The sequence below is a fragment of the Polistes dominula genome, unplaced genomic scaffold (assembly GCF_049000335.1).
Source record: "Polistes dominula isolate Pdom_NZ unplaced genomic scaffold, Pdom_raw_medaka contig_20, whole genome shotgun sequence".
Lineage (NCBI taxonomy): Eukaryota > Metazoa > Arthropoda > Insecta > Hymenoptera > Vespidae > Polistes > Polistes dominula.
In genome coordinates, this window is record NW_028301147.1 from 919,937 (window position 1) to 934,517 (window position 14,581).

General features: G+C 26.5%; 2 protein-coding genes across 18 annotated transcripts in view; one reads left to right on the top strand and one right to left on the bottom strand.

Annotated features, from left to right (window-relative positions):
• Positions 1-7,202, top strand: part of Ndae1 (Na[+]-driven anion exchanger 1) — a 37,761-nt gene extending 30,559 nt beyond the window's left edge. For 14 of the 17 annotated variants that reach the window (XM_089177153.1, XM_089177152.1, XM_089177150.1 and 11 more), the window contains 4 exons: positions 67-201; positions 3,303-3,487; positions 3,629-3,737; positions 5,532-7,202. In XM_089177153.1, coding sequence (XP_089033279.1) covers positions 67-201; positions 3,303-3,487; positions 3,629-3,737; positions 5,532-5,609 — 507 coding nt within the window. In that variant the 3' untranslated portion in view covers positions 5,610-7,202. Of the gene's footprint in view, positions 1-66; positions 202-3,302; positions 3,488-3,628; positions 3,844-5,531 lie in introns of all 17 variants that reach the window. The other 3 variants (XR_016178174.1, XR_016178175.1, XM_089177156.1) reach the window with 3 other exon arrangements.
• A 3,362-nt stretch (positions 7,203-10,564) lies between these two features.
• Positions 10,565-14,178, bottom strand: Jasper (JIL-1 anchoring and stabilizing protein). Its single transcript, XM_015322890.2, has 12 exons — positions 13,789-14,178; positions 13,328-13,398; positions 13,050-13,210; positions 12,811-12,977; positions 12,332-12,521; positions 12,139-12,237; positions 11,727-12,075; positions 11,457-11,631; positions 11,332-11,385; positions 11,175-11,240; positions 10,958-11,090; positions 10,565-10,878 (listed from the first exon to the last, which is right to left on the bottom strand). Exons 1-12 carry the CDS (start codon positions 13,867-13,869, stop codon positions 10,742-10,744), a joined length of 1,683 nt encoding a protein of 560 aa, XP_015178376.1. The 5' UTR covers positions 13,870-14,178; the 3' UTR covers positions 10,565-10,741.
• Positions 14,179-14,581: the final 403 nt, after the last annotated feature.

A 14,581-nucleotide genomic window follows, 5' to 3' on the forward strand; every position in this document is an offset into this window, starting at 1 on the left:
TAATAATAATAATAATAATAATAATAATATAATATTGTAATGATTTGTTTAATTTGTTTGTATTAGCTCGTGGTTATGATAGGAATTCGAAAATCATTGGATTTCGTTTTTACACAACGCGAATTGAAGATACTCGATGACGTGATGCCAGAACCAAGCAAGAAACATGCCGACGATCTTCGCCAATTGGAAAGCGGCGAGGTTAGCATCGTCAGACGAATATTTAGAAATTTATTATGTCGTAAATAGCGTACGAGAAGTGACCATCATCAGGTTGACAATTATCCTGTGGTCACTATAACTATGTGCGAATACGATAGATCTAATAATTTAGATCGACAATAGGATTATTAATGATCTAAATGATCCTCTCTCTCTTTATGGCCTTTTAACGAAAAAAAATAAAAAAATAAAAAAATACAAGGCCTTGAAAAAAAAAAACAAAGATAATATAATATTTAGATAAATTTGTATAGGTAAGATAATAAGTGCTCCGAAAAAAAAAATATATAGTCTAATAACAATTTTTCTTTTGAGCATAGAAGAATTCATTAGGACGGTAAGAACATTTCAAAGAGACGTATTTTTTAAATTATTTTAACACCAATACCTCGACAATTAATAATAATGAATTCTTTCATTATGATACGAGTATCGTAACATAGAAGTTACATTTGTACAACCCATGATATGGGTTGGTGGTAACGAAAGGATTAAACGTTTACCAAATTTTATACGAAAGATTTACATGTTTTAACTTTCCAAGTCAAAATTAATGGACCTATCGCTTGTATTCCTTAATCGTTTATATACACACACACACATATATATAAATATATATATATACGTCTTTAAGTCAACGAATTACATTATACCGCCCTCTGTTAGAATCTTATCGGACTAACAGAGATAATCATGACTCTTTGTTAATTAAACAAATAATTCGCGATTAATAAAATAATATTGCAATTATAAATTGAGATATAAACTATCCTATCTTTCAAATTAAATGAAACTGCATACAGTGTGCAAAATTTGATTCAAATCGGTTCAGTAGTTTAGGAGTCGATTGCGAACAAACAATGTGACACGTAATTTACATGTATTAAGATATATATTTTGTGTGTGTGTGTTATTTCTTCCAATTGACCAATAGAGTAATATTAACAAACAAACGAGTAATGCACAACGATCAAGGTCATAAATAATTTCTAAAAAAAAATATATATATATATATATATATAGATATATAATTACATTGAAAAAATACGTAATAGGTAATAGTGTTTAATTAGCTTCGTATTAGGCGTGTTCATACAAAATGGCCAACAACGATGTTATTACTGTGTTATTGTTGTATTAGAAACTAATTAGGTCAATAATATATATATATACATATATTTAATGTTGAACGCTTTGATAAAAAAAAAAAAAGAATCTCGTTAACTTGAAACAACAAAATATTTAAACATTCGATTTTAATTGAAAAAAAAAACAAAAACAAAACAAAACAAAACAAATAAAACCACCAACGCTATTAAAATCCTCAATATACCAAAAACAATCGCGTTTTAATCCTCATGGATTTTAATTAGCGTTAATTTGTCGCTTTTCTTACAAACGTTGTAATAATTATACATTAATAATACTACTACTACTACTAATAATAATAATAATAATAATAATATATTAAGTAATCGTTAGACAATAATAAATGACAGTATAAAAAATTCGGAACAATCGATGAGTACCTTTGGTAGGGCAATCGATTTTACAAATGCAAAGAAAAAAAGAAGAAACTATGACCAATATTTTCTCTTATCGACTATTATTCGACTAAAAATAAACTTTAACATATACACATATATATATATATATATATTTAACTATATATATAGGACAAGTATATGTATCAATAAGTTGACAGGTCTAATATCATTTTCCATTCGCGCCGTTCTAAAAAACTTTTTGCTATCGATGTGTCCTCGTAAGTTGTTCTCAATTTCTAAACAACAGTGATAAAAGACTGTAATTACATTAATTAGCTTAAAACTTTTAGTCTGTCCAAATACATTGTTCTTTAAATTACACAAATACAAAAACACTTCTCTATATCTTTCTCTCTCTCTCTCTCTTTCTCTCTTTCTATCTCTCATTCTCTCTCTCTCTCTCTTTCTTTCTTTCTTTCTTTCTTTCTTTCTTTCCATTTCTATGTATCTTCCATATTTTCTTTAACATTTAAATCAACAAAAAAAAAGAGAAATTATTTTTATAATGTAAAATTAAATTGAAATTATTGTTGTAACATTTTGAAAAACGAATATTGTTACATGTTCCTCGTAAATTGTCTCCTCTCTACTTCCCACCCCCCTCTCCCTCTTCCCCTCCTCTCCTCCCTCTTTTAATCAGGATGAGGATAAACCCCGTTCGGCTTCTTCTATCACACATATTATACAGTGAGTCCAATTTTTATTTTCACCTTTTATATTAAATATATTTTTCGCGTTATTTTTGGTCATCTATCAAAAAAAAAAAGATAGAAATTCTTTTTTTTTTTTTTTTTTTTTTTGAAAATTTGTTTAAAACGAATGTGTTTTGAGATGAACAGTGTATATCGAATGAAAGCAAAGAACAAAAATATTATTAATAATAATAATAATAATAATAATAATAATAATAATAATAATCTAGCAATAACACCAGCATGATTCACGAGAGGAGGAATGAAGATACAAATAATTGGACGATCTCTCAACATCTCAATGAAAGAGAAAGAGAATGAGAATGAGAATGAGAAAGAGAAAGAGAGAACACGAAAATCGTGAAAAAAAAAAAAACAAACAAACATTCGTCGTTGAATACTCCGACCTGTCATTGGTACGTCACCCTAAGTGCACGTAATTCCAATAATTATTATAGTTATTATTATAATTATTACGTCATCGTCATCAACATTAGTATATTTATCAAATTCGATAAATAGAAAGAAGAAATATTTGTTCACATGATTAAACGCACACTTCTATCCGATTAATTCAATTATTATATTTAGATTTCCATCAAATTAGTCGTCGTTTTATTTTAGCATAGTTATAGTTAACGAAAATAAACAAAATAAATAAATAAATAATTAACAATTAGCTTACTCTTCGTTAGCGCATGGCCTGTATTATAAAAAAAAAAAAAAAAAAAAAAAACAACAACAAAAAAACCATTGAAACGAGATCTACAAAAATGACAAATTATTCATTGTAATTGTGAATCGTGATTTTTCTTATTGTTATTCTTTCATTGATCATCAGGAACATCATCAAAATTATCCCATCGGTTATGGACCACCGGAAAACATTCAAATATCATATTCGAATGGTGATATTATGAAGATACCATTGGCTAGCATCAATATCAGCGAGGAAGTTAATAAAACTGGAATTTGGCAACAAGTTAATGAAAGTAACGAGAAAACTAAACAATCTAAATTAATGAAGTAAGTAAATCATTATATATATATATACAATTATTATTGTTCTTTAACTCTTCCCTCCCCGCCCCACCACCCCGCCCCCTGTCCCACCCCCTGCTGTCCCCTCTCTAATTTGATTATAATTTTGTTATGCCTAATCATAAGCAAATCGAAGAAACATTCAAAGAAGGATGGTTCGTTGCTGGTCGATGAGACAACAAGGCTGACGACCATGACAGAGGAAGACGAGGATGACACTGGCATATCGATCAAGGTGACGAGCGTAAATGACTCTAAATTCTAACAAGCATCATCACAGCAAGACACACAGCAAGAGCACCAATACACCGGCATGCGACATACCCCATATACCACAGGCTGTGAGTAAAAGTTACGAAAGAGGGTAGCATGACTTTTTTTTTTTTGGTTCTTTACCCTCTCGCGAGTCGATTCATTCGAGGAGAAGTGTTTTTTTTTTTTCTTTTTTTTTATTTCTTCTTTCCCTTTTCTTCTTTTTCTTCTTCTTCTTCTTCTTCTTCTCCTCAATGACGGATTAGATTTACTATTCGCGAACTATACTTATCTCTAACACTTAAACTTAAAACTTCTTAAAATCGATATCTTTACATTTTTGAATCATGACCTTTTTCATACTTTCCAACCCCCCCCCTTTTCTTTCCATTCGTTATTATACTTTACATATTTGATAGTACCATAAAGTATGTTATATACAGTTCAGTTCCTTGAATATTTCTATCAATAAATACACACTTTGTACAATACGAAATAGATAGATACGAATAGTATACCTACTATAGTTTCGATTAAACTTTACACACTAGTCTTTACAGTTATCCCTTATACAGTTATCATATAATAATGTATATAATTATTTATCGAATGGTTTTCTTCTTTTTTTTTTTTCTTCATCATCATCATCATCATCATCATTATAGTTAGTCTTTCTTTTTATATTTGAAATCCATTGTAGTTACAATATTCACGATTATCTAATCGTATCACTCAATTGCACTTTCAAACTTTGCATGTTACTACATTCCTTTGATTCTTTTTTTTTTATATTCATTTAAATACTAGCATGGCTTTTATATTTAAATTATACTAATAATTTAATCATATAAATAATTAATCCTTTTCACTCCGCTGTCTCACTGTATGATACATCGTGATTTTAGTTTATGAATGTATGAGACATTCAAGTTGATTAGTGATTACAGGGAATGAAATTATTTCAGCAGAACTTTTTCGAGATATGCATGTTTTTCCCTGATGTTTTTTCTTAAAATAGCACAAAACATCGAATTAAAATATAATAAAATAACAAAGATATATAAAAAAAAGTGTCAACGGGTTTTGTGTTCTAAGAGAATGCGAGACGCGTGCTCACGCGTGGTACGAGAACGTTTTTGACGAAACTTGAGAAGAACGATAAGAAAAATTTGTAAAAGAAATGTTTTTATAGAAGCACATCTCGCATTTTACAGTGAGATTTATAATGTATAAAAAAATATTATCAAATAGTATCACATTTCAAATACCAATGAAACGCGCTCGGCTTTTATTTCAAATGCAACGCTATTACACATATACATTCTTCTTGGTAAATAAGTTTTTTTGGTAAAAGTTCTTTAGGTAAATATGTTCCTTAATGTTTACAGATTAATATAAGTCCAATATCATTAGAATCCGTTATTTGGTTCCTAAGTTATACTAAATAATACGAGGGTCTGTATAAATGTGCCATTTATGTGGTACGAAGTAGCTGCTATTCAACGTTGAGAATCGTGCGAAGTGCAAAGGGTTAATTCAATGTAACATTTAATTCATTGAAATTATTACAAAGTTGTAACATTTTCTTTTTTTCTTCTTCTGAAAGTGGAAATCTTCTACCGAATGTTTCATTTCTTTTTTCTGATATAGAAAGAGAGAGAGAGAGAGAGAGAGAGAGAGAGAATTCTCATCAACGAGTATCGATATAAAAAAATTCTAATAAAATAAAACAAATTTCAGTATATATATATATATACAAGTTTCTATCAATTTTTAGGTAGATCTGATAAGATCGAAGGAGAGTATCGGCCCAGTGAAAGTAAATGGCACTACATCGGCAGAAACATCTGTTTAACGATTTATCAATTATATTTTCTTTTCTTTTTTTTGTTTTTTTTATCATCATTTTCATTTTCATAATCAAAAAGTATATTACATTATATTATATTATATATATACATATAATACATACATACATAATATTTCGTAAATTTGGTAAAATTTAAAAAAAAGTATTAAGAAAAATACAAAAAAAAAAAAAACATGTAATTATTTTTCAGGTGAAAAAAAAAAAGAAAAGATGATTTTTTATATAAGATACGAATTAGATAAGATGAAAAATTATGACTAATTATAATTTGCATTTTAAATATATATATATATATATATATTTAACAAATGTTCACACTAATTAAATATAACACGTATATTAAAATGGTACGACGAAATTTTCGCGAATTGTATAATTAAAAATATTGCTTTAGTTTTTGTTTTGTTCATTCAAAGTAAATTAAAAAAAAAAAAAAAAAAATTCATTTTATAATGAACGTCGATCATCATACAATCGTACGTTGTTAAATAGAAAAATCAAAAGTTTATTTTATACGATAGTATTAATTTAAGACTTGTTTCAAATGAAATAATAATTCAATCAAATTTGAAATAATTTCTGATAAATCAAAAAAACAAAAAACAAAAAAAAACAAATGAAAGAAAGAAAGAGAAACTGAAGAAACATTTTTTTTTTTTTGCAATAGTATTTACACATTACATATGCGTATTTGATCGCATTATTCATTTTCTATACAAATTACAAGCATACAAATATATATATACATATATGTGCCGATTAATTATGAACAGTGATATTAAAAGTTAATAAATAATTTGTTAAAATATATATTTTACGATTTATTTTATATTAATATAAAATAAATCGTAGAATGAATTTTGTTCAATATTAAATCAACATTTATAATTAAGTCAACACAAGTCATAATTATCGGTACATATAATTTAACCGGTAAGTACTATATAATATAGTACATACTACTACTACTACTACTACTACTACATAGAACATACATGAATACGCAAAAAATAAAACTATCACATTGATTCGTTGATAAACCGACAATACTTTTATGCTTCTTTTCATGTTACAACATCACGATTAGATTTTATCGAAGTTTTAAATAATCAAGTGATTATTGATTAGGTTTGATAGAAGAAAAATGTGAATTGTTATTGTTAAACGACGACGACAACAGTTTTGTTTTTTTTTTTAAACTGTGTAATACAATTAATAAGAAAGAAAAATGAAAAAAAAAAAAATGAACATTTGTTTCGAATTGTGTTAGTTAGAGTGCGAATAAATCGAACGTTTCATGAAACCCAACATACCGATGAATTAAACGTTTAAAGTTTATTCACCATTTTAGAGACTTACTTAGAACAATTTTAAGATTTAAGAGGCTGAATGTATATACTATATATATATATATATGTATGAATAAAAAAAAAAAAAGAACAAAAAAAAAACAACCAGACATTTTTGAAGAGAATGTAAAAAATGCAACGTTCAAAAATGAGAAAACGCAAAATTCCATACAATCGATGTATTCATATTTGTCGTAGTTTATTTATAAATTATGTTCTGAATAACGAATGACAAGAATTCTGATTCGTACCTTCCTTCATTAATTTTTTTTTTTATCCATTATAATCTCAACTAGGGGTGTCCCGAACTAACAGAAATAATCATGACTCTTTATTAATAAACAAATAATATTGCGATTATAAATTGAGATATAAACTATCCTATCTTTCAAGTTGGATGAAACTGCATACAGTGTGTAAAATTTGATTAAAATCAGTTCAGTAGTTTAGGAGTCCATTGCGGACAAACAACGTGACACGTAATTTATATATATATATATTAAGATGAGCGTGCAAATGTAGCTATTGCAATAATATTTCTAAAATGTAATATTAAAAAGGTGGGACACTTTTAATCCCATCGTGCCCCAAAGAGTTAAATAAATTGTTTAAATAACAATTATTATGATTTAATGATCGATAATATAATTTTGACATTTCAATTTTGACAAGACAATGTGTATAAATCCTTCGTTTTCTTTCCTTTTGAATAATATTTTATTTAACATTATAATTGACGAAGAAGGATTAGAATCTACGTAGGATATAAAATGCCTTGTAACATTTTTTTATTCACAAAATATTTGAAATACATTTGAAATAAACATTTTCTTTTATTTATTTATTTATTATTATTATTATTATTATCATTATCGATAACGAGATTATTTTGCGATAATAAACGCAATAATAAATTTTCGATCTTCGACGTTTTTTTTTTTTTTCTTTTTATAAAACAAAAATATTTAAGTATGACGTATTATTTATATGTAATTCTAACTGAAAGATCGATCATATTTTTTTTTATAATAAACTAATCAAGAGAGAGAGAAATATATATATATATATACTTATATGTATACGTATAACTATAACATAATTCATTTTAAAAATTAGAGTGCAAGTATGGTACAAATTATTTCTAGATGTTTTCAGTGCACTTCAAAGGCCACAAATTACAGCCCGGCGAATTATAATAATAATTATTATTATTATTATTATTATTTTTGTTTTGTTAATTTCAACTTGTTCCTTGTAACAACAACACGTTGAACTAAATTATATATTCGTACTTTTAATTTATTAATTTTTTTTCTGTTTTTTTTTTTCTTTAAAACCTGTATATTTATATTTGTGATCTTAATATACTTGGTCTGATCGTAAAAAGAACATTTCTCGAAACATTCGACGACTAAACACCTTTATTTATTTAAAAAAGTAGTTTATAAAAAATATATATGTATATATTTTTCTTTTTTTGTTGTTTACTCGAGAAACAAGAATTTGTATTATTTATTAATTTTATATTCCTCTCGTGTCGATCCTAACAATTTTTAATACTCTCGTGTCTTCCAAACGTTTAAGAAAAAATCCTTTTTTTCCTTTTTTTCCTTTTCTCTCCTTCCTCGTTTTTTTTTTTTTTTATTATTATTGTTATTTTAAAACAAGATAAAATTAATAGCTTTTTTTTTATTTGTTTAAAATAAAAATTATACAATGAATATATATATATATTTTTTTTTGTAGAAAAAAAAACGAGCCAAATTAATTGTTTTTTTTTTATTATTAAAATAAACATTATTTCAAAATTATAATTTTTGTGATATGTGTTATTATTATTATATTTGAATTAATTTCTATTTTGTACAAAAATTTGTGAAACGTGGACAAAATTTTGATTTTTTTTTTGTTTTTTTTTTTTGGTAACTTATTATAAGCCTTTGATCAAAAAAAAAAAAAAAAAAAAAATTCCTACTCCTTTTTGTATTTATATTTGTTGTATATTAAATTAATTTTTACTAATATCTTTGCAACTCTTGTTTCAAACTAAATCCAATTTTGTATTTTTTATATAGCATTTATTATTATTATTATTATTATTATTATTATTATTATTGTTAATATTATTCTCACGAATAAAAAGATATAATTATAAGATAATTGAAATTTTACAAAATTTTCTTTAATGAACGATTCAATTGAACTAATTGTAAATGACTTTCTCTTTTTTTTTTTTTTCAATTTTTTAACACATTTTTGAATTTCATTTCGGATTCTTAATAAACAAATTGGATAGGTATTTAACAAGATGAAGTTTGAAATTCTTATAAAGACATGTTCATTTACGACGTACAAATTTTGCGTTAACATGAACCAATTAATTAATTAATTATCCTTTTTTCTTTTTTTTGTTTTTATCTTAACAAATTTTTCCTTATCTTAATTAATAATAATTCTATAAATCGACGAATAATTTTATCTCACATAAAAAAAGTAAATAATTATCTTTGTTAATAAGAGTAATATAATAATAAACTTAAAATACTTACCCACATTCAAAACTTACACTTTGATGTAATATTTCACGTTGATGCTTTTTCATCATACAAATCACTAATTTATTGCTACGCATCCTAATTTGTGTGTCTCTCTTCTAACAACTAAACAATAATTCAGCATAATATCTAATAACTATTTGCAAGAATATTTCTCTTTTTTTTATATAACATATTGTAAAATATACGTGTGTGTGTATATATATATATCAAGAAACGTAATTGAGATTGGCATTATGTTAGAGAAAAAAAAACAAAACAAAAAAAAACACTTATTTTTCTTATTGCTCGGACAACGTAAATTTGCCTTTAAAGTGCAATAGAAACATTAATTTCAAAAATACTTTTTAAAATCGTTATATCTCGTTAAATAAAATCGATAATTAATATCGATTTTATTCAACTGCGTTGCATATCATAATACAAGATTTTATTTTGTATAATATTTTTGAATTATTCATTGCCATTAATCATCGGTTTTATAGCATGTAAATGTGTAATAACATGAAATAAGTATTCCTGTATTTACATCGATAGTTTAAAAAGAAAAAAAAAGAAAAAAAGAAAAGAAAAGAAAAGAAACATTATTTGCGAAGTCAAGATGATGATAATCGTGGTCTTTCTTTTTAATACGAACGATTATAACGTGAAAATGATTCTCCTTTGGTACGGTCAAAATATATATGTCGTCAAGATAAATAACAATTTATACGCAAAAGGCAGAAAAACAACAATGACATGATGTTATTATTATAGAAAGATCTTTGTTTTTTTTTTCTTCTTCTTCTTTTTTTCTTTTCATTTTTCTAAGTCGTATAATTTGTGTCAATGAAACTTTAGTCGTTGGGGGCAGCATGAGTGTAATTTTTTTTACATTACCAACTTGCAATTGTAAATAATAATTCTCTGACACGTGCACGTACGTAATAATTTTGTTCTCTTATTTTTGGTTTTTTGTTTTTTGTCTTTTAATAACGCCGAAAAAGAAAAAAAAAAAGGGGGAATTCGCTAGAAATGTCATAAGAAACTCATAGAATAATTTTTGCAGTAGGAAAATTTATCCACATAATAGATTATTTTTCAAACGTGCAAAGGCCACTCCCTTCCCTTAAATCAGTTGCAAAACACTCTGCTGTCTTGTATATCATAGAGTATACTGCACAAAACAAAACGTACTCATTTTCACCTTAATTACATACGAGATATACGTATGTTACTTGCTGCTGTCTGAATCTTTAGGATTTTCCAATTTGATAGGCACTTGGTCCGGATCTAATTTCAATTTAAAGTCTGTATCTTCTGGACTGCCACTATCGTCACCGACAGTTGAATCCTCTGACATACGTGCATCTGTAATTAATTATTACACTTATCACTCATCAATTATATTAATAATTATTATAAGAATATCAACAAAATAATAGAATACCTGGACAGGTCGGATCAGACATTAAAGAGAAAACTTTTTCTTCCGACATATCTTTTGTTAATTCCTTGAAATGGTCCACTTGATCAGAAAATGATTGCCAAAAAGACTGTCCTTCTGGTATTGTGAACATAGCCTAAAAGAAAGAAGATTTTTTTTTCTTATTATTTTTCTTTCCAATGTAAGTCAATCAAATGTAATTAATCACAAATTAATTCACCTTAAATTTGTTGTATATGTGTTCTGCTTTTTGCCTTATTTGTTCTGCTTTTTGTATGAAAATGGTCTATAAAAAAAAAAATAAATTGTTCAAAGTTATTTCATTGAAATGAATTATTAATTTGTTTAATAATATGTAATATTGATGATATTTTTACCTCTTCTTCTTTACTCAATTTCCAATCACTTAGATTACCAATATATCGCCTTAACTGTAAACAAAAGAAATAATTTATAAAATATTGAAACAAAACTGTAACTAGTAAAGTTTGCAAATATTTACCCTTTTAACAGTTTCGACAATATGTGGATGTTTTTTGAGCATTAATGGATCAATGGATAATCCCAATATATCATCCATCGCTTCTAAACATTTATCTGTATTAGCACGATCCAACCCAAGATTAGATTTTATTTGAGCATCCAATTGTAACAACTGAGCTTCTATACGAAGCCATCTATAAGATGCAACAAAAAAAAAAAAAGAATAAAAATAAATAATTGTATAATTAAATCAATGTGTTGTTGCAATTGATCGAATCTAATGGGATACCTTAATTTGTAAGTTTTTCTATGAACTGCACCGTCCTTCGTTAAAATACGTTTCTCATCCTCTGGCACATGTACATTAAAATCTAATGATTCTTTAACTTGTTCAGGTAAAATTTCACCACTCTCTAATTGTGCTTTAAGTTTCATAGCATTACGTGCTGTTGTCCAATCCCATTGCGCTCTAGCTTTTTCACTGTCAAATGATTTAGGTCTGTCTACATCTAATTTAATGCCAACAAATTCACCGGCAAATGTTCTTGCAAGAAGAAATCGTCCTGATGTTTCTGAATAGGTTGGATTAGTGACGACGGTATCTTCCATCAATGATGTTTCACCGATACTGTTTTTCTCTTTAACATAATATAAACATGTAAATAAATATTCTAATTAAATGTCTCTTTTATAATACTTACTTTCTGTAGTGATACTTTTTTTCTTGTATGATCCAGCTGACGACAGATGCTCACTAGGTTCATCACTTTTAATTTTGTTACGTCCTCTCGAAGAATGTTCTATAATACAAATATTACAAATTGTATAATTAATATATTATAATAATAATATTTATTTATTTATTTATTTTATTAGAAGGTTTTATATAAGTACCTTCTGTTTCTTCGGAACTGGAGAAATCTGCAAAACGCTTTGGTTTTATTTTACGTCCACTGCGGCTTACAATTTCTTTAGGTGACTCCTCTCCATGTGATTCAAGAATACTCTCGTGTTTTGATGTGTCACTTGTCGTTGTAGGTAATGACTTTGTCTTTCCACGTTTCTTTTTTAATTCTGGTGTTTCCTAATTGATTTGAGAAATATGTTATAACATTGTTTTTCATAATATAATTTGTTTTTCAAAGAATATCTACTAAAAAAAAAAAAAAAAATATATTATACAATGTAAGGAGCAATCGCACGAACAATTTTAATTTTACAAATGTTTGTCGGCAGATCCTAATTTTCTATAGGAGACAAAGCATTGCAATAATTGCACATCTTAAACAATATTGCTAAAGTAAAACATACAACTTCTAGTCTCCGTTATAAAAATAATATTAAAATCAAATAAAATAAAACAAATGGCTTACAGGATTATTAGATGTAGACAATGGTTTTCTCTTAAGTGATTTTTTTTTATCTCCTTCATCAATAATCAATGATCCTGCTTCTAAGTCACTATCCGCTGCACTAGCTGCTGGTAATTCTGATGCAACATCTGCTCTTTTAGTACTTGCTTCTTCCACCATATCCGATTCTACAATAATAGAATTATTTTTGATCAATTATTTCAAACATTGATAGTGAAAAATTTATCATTACAAATTACCTTGTAAATCGTCTGCATCAGCATCTTTATTTCTTTCATTTTTAAGTTCTTCCTCGAGTTGTTGTAATCCCTCATGAAAGAATTTTCTTCTTAACGCTTTGTTACCAAACTTTTCTTTGTTTTCCATGTATGTAAAGAGCTCTTCGACTTTACATACAGCCCTTGAAATCAAATTTGAATTTATTGTTTTTTGTTATATATATTTTGTATTAACTTATGCAACAAGTATATTATGCATTTTATTGAAAAAAAAAGAAAAATGTTCTATCATTACTTACGTTTCACCCGTACCATAAAAGTAAACGCTATATTTGGCATTTTTAGAATTTGGATCTGAAACCTTTTCAACCTGTAAGTAGAATCAATAAAACACATGGTACAAAAATAATCTATATGGTAAGACATATGCAATTGAATTATTCATTTCTATTAAAATGGTACGTATCGTAAACGAATATTTTCAATCTGTAATGATTGAAATAAATTCCTTTAAAAGTATTGTTAAAAAAAGAAAAAAACAACAACATTTGATTTTGGTTATATGCAGAAATGAATTTATGTAAACATGATTTGTAAATGGACTATAATAAATTAATCAGTTTATTTATTAATAACCTTATTGATATCGTATAGGATAGAAAAATAAGGTCGATTAAACGATGATATTTATTACGTTATATTTGCTAAATATAACGTGAGTTCATAAAAATTACTTGAAGATAAATTAGATGATACTCACTTTAGCTGGCCATGGCGGGTAACCTCGAACTTTTGCAAAAACTTTATCACCGGCAAAGAACTTTTTAAGTAACTTTACCATGTTTAGAATAAATCTTGTCAAATATGAAATACCAATAGTACGTATGTATCACACTGATTATCTATAATCTCAAATAACTATATCTAATATTTGAGTAATCGTTGAGAAAACATCGCGAGAGCCGCCATTTGCACGATAGATCGAAAACACACACACACGGTGCAACGCGGCGTTCCAATTCGTCCGTTCCTCTATTATTATATATTAAAGCGCGTAAACTAAAATGTCGGATTGACTATAAATTATTACTTTAATAATCATACTGAATATTCAATGATTGAGCTTTAAAGAAATGTAACAAGTGTTTGTGTATTTATGCATTTAAACATATACATATATAATACATATATACGTTTGATCATTATCAAAATGGTTTCCGTATTCGAACGTAGATGACGTCAGTCGCTAATCAACAACAACGCCATCATATCTTTTTTCTTGTTTTTTTTTTTTTTCAATTATTTTTACGCGTTGATTATAAATCATTTTAATTAAATATATGTATATATATTCAAAATCATGATCCAACTTTCGATCTATTATTAAAATAACATAAACAAAAATAATTCTTAACTATAAATTAAAATGTGTAATTAATTATAACAATTCTTTAAAGATAAAGGTAAAAAATTTAAGTGAATTTTATTTTCTCCGGTAGGTGCGTTAGTGTCTCATAGTAGTATCAGGTTTTGACATCAGAGGGCAGAGGTTG